The sequence below is a fragment of the Ostrea edulis genome, chromosome 2 (genome assembly GCF_947568905.1).
Source record: "Ostrea edulis chromosome 2, xbOstEdul1.1, whole genome shotgun sequence".
NCBI lineage: Eukaryota > Metazoa > Mollusca > Bivalvia > Ostreida > Ostreidae > Ostrea > Ostrea edulis.
This window is the reverse complement of record NC_079165.1, coordinates 13,208,679-13,217,076: the sequence shown is the minus strand read 5'-3', so window position 1 is coordinate 13,217,076 and position 8,398 is coordinate 13,208,679. Positions and strand designations below refer to the sequence as shown.

Here is an 8,398-nt window from a genome sequence, read left to right as displayed (position 1 = left end):
CAAAACGGATGTGACCGGTCGGCAGGAGATGCTTACTCTTCCTAGGCACCTGACCCCACCTCTGGTATATCCAGGGGTCCATCTCTGACCAACTCTCTATTTTGTATTGTTTATAGGAGTTATGAGATTGGTCATTCTTCGTTATCTTCACCTATCATCTTAGAGATTATCATCATACTTTTTAAGTTTTATTCTGTACCTATTTATCTTACATTCATAATTACTTCTTAAGTTTATATGTATTCTACTTCTGTGTGTGTGTGTGTGTGTGTGTGTGTGTGTGTGTGTGTGTGTGTGTGTGTGTGTGTGTGCAAGGTGAAGATAACGAACAGTGACCAATCTCATAACTCCTATAAACAATACAAAATAGATAGTTGGTCAGAGACGGACCCCTGGATATACCAGAGGTGGGGTCAGGTGTCTAGGAAGAGTAATACTATGTATGTATGTATGTATGCTATATGCAGGACCATAGTGAAAACTAGTGTTATCACTAAATATGTAACCCTGGATAAATAAAGGCCTTGTTATTATGTAACAAAGCGAACAATGCACTGTGTTAATTTTCACTCAATTTAATCAGTGTACAAGAGTGATTCTACAAAACAAAGTAACAATTAGTGCGAGATAGAGTAAGTCTAAATCCCAAGTACAAATGTTCGAAATGGTTTTGAAACCAAAAGAAATAATAGGATAGGACAACTTTTAATATAAAACTTACTACATTATTAAAAAGTGTAAATTACATAATTGACGCATATTGAAATATTAATAAAATATATACATATAAATACAAAGTTTACCTAAAATAGCACTACTATCAAAACATAAGTATTGTTACATTAATAACATAGCAATTTTATTATGCCGGTTTTTTTTTTCATCCTAACTCTATAGTGATGAGGATTCTGAAACTTCCTGTTAGGTGGTTGTACTTCTGGTGAAGTGAAACAAAAACAGCAAGATTGACCCAGTTTAATTTGTTTATATCACATAAAATTTCGTTCATTTTGATATGTCTTTAATAAATTCGACCAATTTCGTTTCTTCTTATGCTTCTCCATTTCCCCGCTCTGATATGAATTCTAGCAACACCCATCTTTTAGGTTGAAGTGTGTACCATAAATGCCCTTCAAAGATTGTGTCTAATTTACATGACAACCCTCTCGAAAGATTAGCCTAACGGATGGTGAATAATCCTTCTTTAACATTTTGTTATTCATAGAAAATGTATAAAAACATGATTTGCAGGAAATTTTATAGATACTTTTGACAATCCTGCAGATTAAATTAGATGTAATACTAAAGTTTCGAATGGTAACAATTAACTACAAATATTTTAACAACATAACATACATCGACATTTTCAGACTGTCATCTTGCATCCATATAGAGACTAACGTTTACAAACTCCTCAATGATTAATTTCATCCCCATTGATATCTATCGAAATCTTCTCAATGTTTGCAGAACCGAAATGTAGAAATTATTCAACCGATATGAAAATCTCTCAAAGAATGTTAGTTGATCTGTAATCTCATCGATAATCAACCTCGCAACTTGACAAAAAGGATTCGCCATCTCAGCATTAAGAGAGTGAATGGCATCCAAAATAGCTCGACCAAATGGGACTACACCTGCAAACTTTTTCAAAAGTGACAAAACAATATTTGCTAGATCAAAAATAGTTTCGAAAGCTTTAGAAGTAAAATAAAAAAACGTTTCCACCCCTGGTCCAGCTTTATGAAAAACATGGGGTGATTTTTTCTTCGCCAGCGAGGTTGCCTCTGCAATAATGTTTGTTATTACCAGAGGAGGAAAGGCAAAACGTATCACTAAGTACTCCTCTAATAAATAGAGGGCATGCACCACCACCTCATCACAGTCATATCTATCAGTATCCGTTGTACCTATTTCCCGAGTAGCTGAAAAAAGAGATGATATATCTTTCAATCAAAATGTGGAATACCATTTTTATAGTGAAAGATTTTTATCTACATGAACGGACTAAAAATTTCATTTCAAATAACTGTCATTTCTTCCAACATCTACTAACAATGAACCTTCGATATTGAAATTCGTTAAAGGGTTTTTAATAATATTTTTCAAAAATCAAAACCTTTTGCTTTCATAAAAATGGTACAATCTTATTTCAATACCATTTCATACCTTCCGAGATGCAACAAATTAATAGTAGGCACAGCAACACACAAAGACAAAGGCAGGGAGCATTCATTTCTTTGTAGTTTCTGTGAAAATATATACAACGTTCAGGAAATATTCAGTGCCACGGTGACAGGGTTTAACGTTGAATTGTGAGCAACGGTATATATTTATTGACTGGGTCCGAGGACAACAGCTATCTGTTTGACCAGAAAACGGCCCTGTTGCAGATCCATTCGAGTGTCAAACAAAACAGCTGTCGGAGGACACAGTCTACAACTGTTTCGTTAAACATCTTTATTTCTATGTTGTTTTTCCTAGATGCACATGACTTTGAACGTTAAACAGTACAGTTTGATTGCGTACATGAAAGATAACGAACAGTGATCAATCTTATGACTCCTATATGCAATGCAAAATAGATAGTTGGGCAAACACGGACCCCTGAACATATCACTGTATCCACTCGTATAAAAGAAAATATACCCAATATTCTAATTAATATTAACAGCTTTTTGTTGATATAAAGTTTGAATATATTTCATGGAACGTTGATTGCATTTTTCGCATCTCTGCTGTTTGTTTCATCTAATAAATTCTGTATTTCATTACCATTCAATTCAGTAAACCTTGTCATTATGTAAACAAAGCAGCTGACCGAGAATGATGTGACAGTCAATAAACATAGGGCAGAATATTGTCCGGCCAACAGTTGACCACGAGTGTGAGAGTTGGTTAAACATGGATTATAAATCGTATTAGTTTGATGTAGGAAAAAATAAGATGTCTAACAAAGTCCTATATTAGGTTTTTATAGCTCACCTCCAGTTTAATGCAAAAATCTTTGAAATACTAGTAAAGGAACAATTATAATTACAATCATATACATGGGTGTAGCCAGTCTCATGTTACTGTGAAGAAGGCCATTGTCTGAACTACCTTTCAAGACTAAAACTATTTAAAAGATTGTATCATTATTCAAGCATGTTCAAATCTCTCTAGTTCTGTTTAAAAGTGATTGCGTATAATTAAATATTGAGGACCATTTAGAGTACAAATGTTATTGAATATCGATACAAAATGGGCGGCTGTTCAAAATCAAACCTGACCTTACACAGAAAGCCTAAAAACCTTACTGAATGGACTGACGAATCATTCATTTCAGATTATTTGTCTATATTTGCATAACTTCCATAATACTAAATATTCCAGCATAGGCAAATTTCGCTAGTTGTAATGTTTAGGAATCCTGAAGCATGAAAAAGTGAAAATCATGAACAGAGGTCAATGAAAGGTGAAGATAACGTACAGTGATCACTCTCATAACTCCTATAAGCAATACAAAATAGAGAGTTGGCGAAACACCAGAGTACAGAGGACACACCAGAGGTGGGATCAGGTGCCTAGGAGGAGTAAGCATCCCCTGTTGACCGGTCACACCCGCCGTGAGCCCTATATCCTGATCAGGTAAACGGAATTATCCGTAGTCACAAGGTCAAAGATCATGACATGAAACGTAATGTTTTGCTACAAGGAATCTATAAAATGTGGTTACATATACAGACAAGATGGACGAAAACAATATGCCTCCAACTTTCGTAGAAGGATAAACTTGAATCTACACATATTAAGACCATTTGCGACTCTTGAATAGAATATTTTAATCAATTTCATGAATATTTCTATATAAAACTTTGATCTCCTATTATGGCACCATTCTACCCACGACCTGTCCACGAAACAAGCTAGGGCTCTAAAGGTAACGTGTATGTACATGTAAAAGAAAAAATGACAAACTCACCAAATGATAGATATAATCTCTACCATTGTTCACTGGAAATTTTGTGATCCATATCAACGCCAAAATTTCTTCTTCCTTAGTTGTTTCAATAGTTCTTAGTGTTTAAATTTTGAGTTCCAAAAATACAAGACTTACAATTTGAATTCAAACACTCAATTTGTTAAAACTAAGTCGTAGTATTATTATTGTAACAGTTTGTAACAAATCACTGTTCCTTATCTTTACTTTTCATTAAGTAGAAAAACAGTAATACGACTAGAATGGTGAATGAGTTCATGGGTCTCTTCAAATACAAATATACGATATATTTACGCTTACATTTTTACAAATTAAAATTTTATTGCTTACATTTGTTTAGTTTTAGCTGTCTTTGAAATTGAAAATGGGATGTGTTGTTGTTTGTAATTGTTTGATTTGAAAGAGAAAAGGAAGTCGAGGCTAAATGTGACGTCACAATGGACGGTTTACGTCGCCTGTTGTTATCTTCCCCACGTTAAATGAATAGGTGGATCATGTATTTATTCTCATATATTCCTCCTTTGATATTTAGATGTTACTTGACGTTTAGCGCAAGGGGAATTTCAAAAATAATGTATATTGTAAGTGAATTCAAATTTACAATATTCAACCGAATTATGATTATCAATTATGACACGCTAATGACCATTTTATGCTTCGCTCGATCAACATAGTATATGACAAATCAATGTCTTGTTCTTCTTGGGAATATTTTTTAAATATGTTTCCCTAATTATTCTCAAATAACACTTTGATCGCTATTGTAATTCTACCCTACTCCTGGGAGTTATGAGTTTAAAATAATTAAATTTACACTACTTGGGGAAGTATTGTCACTCTTCGTTATATTGGCCTTTCATTACTAATTATGACTTGCTGTTTTTTAAAAACAATTTTTCCACATATTCCAAAATAAAACTTTCCTATTGTAGTCTCACCTACCCCTGGGAAGTCATGATTTGAAAAATCTTGAATGTTATTTACCTATGGATGTTTGTATACCAATATGATTAATCATAGTCCTGCGGTTAATGAGATGGAGATTTTAAAATGTATTTCTCTTAATATTTGCATGTAAAATCTTATCCCCAGGGGACCACATTTTAAACAAAATTGACTCTGAACCACCTGACGATATTTACATATCAATATCATTAATCATGGCACTGTTCATGCGAAAATTTAATGATAACGACATCAACAGCAACAACAAAAGCTGGACAAATCTGTAGTAGAAAAGCTAACTAGAGCCTTTGGTTCAAGTAAGCAAGTGATAAGAGATAGAGGGTGAGAGAAAGAGAAAGAAACAGTTGAAATGAAAAAGTTTTACTTTCAACAATTAAAACAATCAGGCGAATCATTGAGGCGAATGATAAAGAATATGATAACATAGGACTTATTACCTTGAAAGTTTTTCAATATAAATAATAAATAGAAAAAATTTTAGTATCAAATAGGTTACCTTTTTATTGTAGCTAGTGACTAAAATTCCTACAAATTATATATATCTATCAAGCACAAAGGATCTTATTTGAGTAAAGGTTTTTGCAACAATCTTGGACATCATATAAGATGCGAGCTAAGATCCTAATGTAAACATTTAAATAACGATAAGGATATACGGACATAACATACCGTATATCAGGTTTTTTCCGCGTCATGTTTTTCCGCGAATCAGAACCGAAAACAGTACGTATAACTCTTAATGATTGATGCAAAATTTCAGTCAATGAAACGATTTACTTGATTTCTGACTTACTCTCGCAATTATAATCAAATCTCAATAAGGATGATATTCCTGCTTCTCTGAATCCATCTCTGACTATATCGGGTTTTGTTCGCATGTAATCATAGAGCTTTGTCAGCCATTTTGCTCCAATTTTCGGAAGACACGCTCAGCTGATTACACACCTGTGCTGCGTACCAGTTTTCAAAAACAATTTTTTACTTTTGTTTACACTCAAGTATATTGCAAATATGTACAATTTGGCGGTATAGTAACGTAAATCACTGTTCGTTAGCTATAATGGTACTAATACAAAATATTCATCGATAATTATTTTCAGTTTATGTACCGTTACATGTATGAGTTGCTCGGGTATAATTATACAGTGATTGAAGCACAGAACGTGGCCCATTTAATTAGCTTGTCCTTTATTGAATAAACACCGAGGCTTACATACCCGTTACCTGGCTCTTGTCGGATATAGGAGGAAACAAAACACTGAACACAGAACTTTCACCGTACTATTACATGTATGCTATCATAATATAACTCTATTACAAAAACAAAACTTTGTATCAAATTTACGCGGATTTATTTTCCGCGATTCGGAAATCGTCGCGAACAAAGCGGAAATTAGATACACGCTGGAAAAACCTAATATACGGTATTATCTAAGTTGTGATTATTTCTCTTTCTCATGCTACAGTCAAGGAACATAATTATTCGCCACTTATGAGCAAATCGCGACACGTTTTCTTACATGGTCACAGAACTAGGGCTACGCGCTATCTTTAGATACAAGATATCCCCAATCTATTTCTTATCTTTGTGTAATCATATTAAAATTGATGACGTATGCATAAGATTTATTACGTCTGCTATACTGTTTGTCTATAAAGTTGCAAAAAACAACATGGGTCGGAAAGGAAAAGAATTGAGCATTCACGTCCGAAATATGATTGTAAATGCGTATATGGAGAATGGAAACACAACAGATTTGGAGAGACTATTAGGAATACCTAAATCTACAATACGTAGCATCATAACAAAATCAGCGAGGAAAAGGAAGGATGAAAGTGTTTACAGATAGAGATATGAACAAACTTTCACGTGAAGTTAAAGAAAAAGACGAAAATCTTACTAAGACATAACTGGTATTGTGAATGAGAGGAAACACTCATAGACTTTTTACCAAAACTATAAAAGGAAAAAGTCAGGAGATGGAATACAAACGAAGGGTTGCCAAGAAAAAAGTGATTCGCGAAGTCAACAAGAAAGTGGCGTAAGGAAAGGACAAATTGGAAAGTTGATCATGAGTTGAATAGATGGGTGTTTAGTGATGAAAGTCAGATAGTAATTATAAAAATGATAACGTTTATATCTGGAAAAAAATGAAAAACGTATACTGCACAACTGGTGTGTCCCTCATCACAACGAAGAATAAGTGTCATGAACTTGGGTTGTATTTGTATGAAAGGTGAAGACAACGAACAGTGATTAATCTCATAACTCCTATAAGCAATAGAAATAGAGAGTTGGGCAAACACGTACCACTGTACATACCAAAGGAGGAGTAAGTATCCCCTGTCGACCGGTCACACCCGCCGTGAACCCTATATCTTGATCAGGTAAACGAAGTTGTCCGTAGTCACAATTAGTGTGCCAAGAACGGCCTAACAATCGGTATGAAACACGTCTAACAATCAGTTTGAAACAGTCATACAGCATATTAAAGAAAATGAAACACTGACTGATGTAGAAGATGGTATAAATGCCGACAAATACATTGAAATACTTGGCAATAATTTGTCTCCTGTCTTAGCGGGACATTTCCCAGATAACCAGTACGTTTTCATTGACAACAATGCCCCTGTACATAGGACTCGTTTGGTAAAAGAATACATTACCAATAACAATAAGATTACAATCTCATGACCTGCTCAGTCTCCTGACTTCAATATAATTGAGAGTATTTGGTTGAAAACTAAAAGAACATCGTGCCGAATTCATCAACACAAAACATCAGCTTATGGCGAAAATTCGAACTGTCTGGGAAAATATACCCATCTCTTATATTGAGGATCTGTACAGCATAATTCCTGTCAAATTTGTTGAAATGAAAAGGGCGAAAAGCACTTTAAGGAAGTATTTAAATAAGAATTTATTATTTAATGTTTGAGCAGATCAAACATTCCCGAGCGTATGTGCGCGATGCGAAAATACGACAGCGATTTTGAAGTGGCGAATGATTGTGTCCCTTGGCTGTATCATGAAAGGTGAAGATAACGAACAGCGACCTAAAACCAGTACAAAATAGATAGTTGGGCAAACACAGACCCCTCGGTATACCAGAGGTAGGATCAGGTGCCTAGGATGAGTAAGCATCCCCTGTCAACTGGTCACATCCGCCGTGAGCCCTCCCGGTATATCTTGATCAGGTAAACGGAATTATCCGTAGTTAAAATCACTGTGCCAAGAACGTCCCAACAATCGGTATGAAACACGTCATACAGCAGTTGACCCAATGATGGGCTGTATTGGCAAACTAGATTGTTATAACGACCATAGAATTTGCGAAATACCGACTTTAAACGAGACAGTTGAAACCCCTGCACCATCAACTTGTTTGTTGGTAGCCTGTCTCGATTTAAAGACTGATCATACACTGAACAAGCTCTTGCGTATCGAAA

At 34.7% G+C, this 8,398-nt stretch overlaps 1 protein-coding gene across 3 annotated transcripts; it reads right to left on the bottom strand.

Moving 5' to 3' along the window:
• Nucleotides 1-559: 559 nt before the first annotated feature.
• LOC125678575 (uncharacterized) lies at nucleotides 560-5,901 on the bottom strand. Of its 3 annotated transcripts, XM_048917141.2 has the most exons (4): nucleotides 5,742-5,886; nucleotides 5,445-5,473; nucleotides 2,170-2,249; nucleotides 560-1,925 (listed from the first exon to the last, which is right to left on the bottom strand). In XM_048917141.2, the coding sequence occupies exons 1-4, from the start codon at nucleotides 5,824-5,826 to the stop codon at nucleotides 1,895-1,897; spliced, it is 225 nt and encodes a 74-aa protein (XP_048773098.2). In that variant the 5' UTR covers nucleotides 5,827-5,886; the 3' UTR covers nucleotides 560-1,894. The 3 variants fall into 3 exon arrangements, 2 of the variants coding, with proteins under 2 accessions (XP_048773098.2, XP_048773095.2); XR_007371557.2 differs by lacking the exon at nucleotides 5,445-5,473 and having other exon boundaries at nucleotides 5,742-5,901; XM_048917138.2 differs by lacking the exons at nucleotides 5,445-5,473; nucleotides 5,742-5,886 and adding an exon at nucleotides 5,618-5,725.
• Nucleotides 5,902-8,398: the final 2,497 nt, after the last annotated feature.

Coding starts and splice junctions, on each gene's coding strand:
- LOC125678575 (XM_048917138.2), bottom strand. CDS start 5,643: ATGACGCGGAAAAAACCTGATATACG. Junction 2,250..5,617: donor CGGAAAAAACCTGATATACG/GTATGTTATGTC, acceptor ATATTTTCACAG/AAACTACAAAGAAATGAATG. Junction 1,926..2,169: donor AATTTGTTGCATCTCGGAAG/GTATGAAATGGT, acceptor CTCTTTTTTCAG/CTACTCGGGAAATAGGTACA.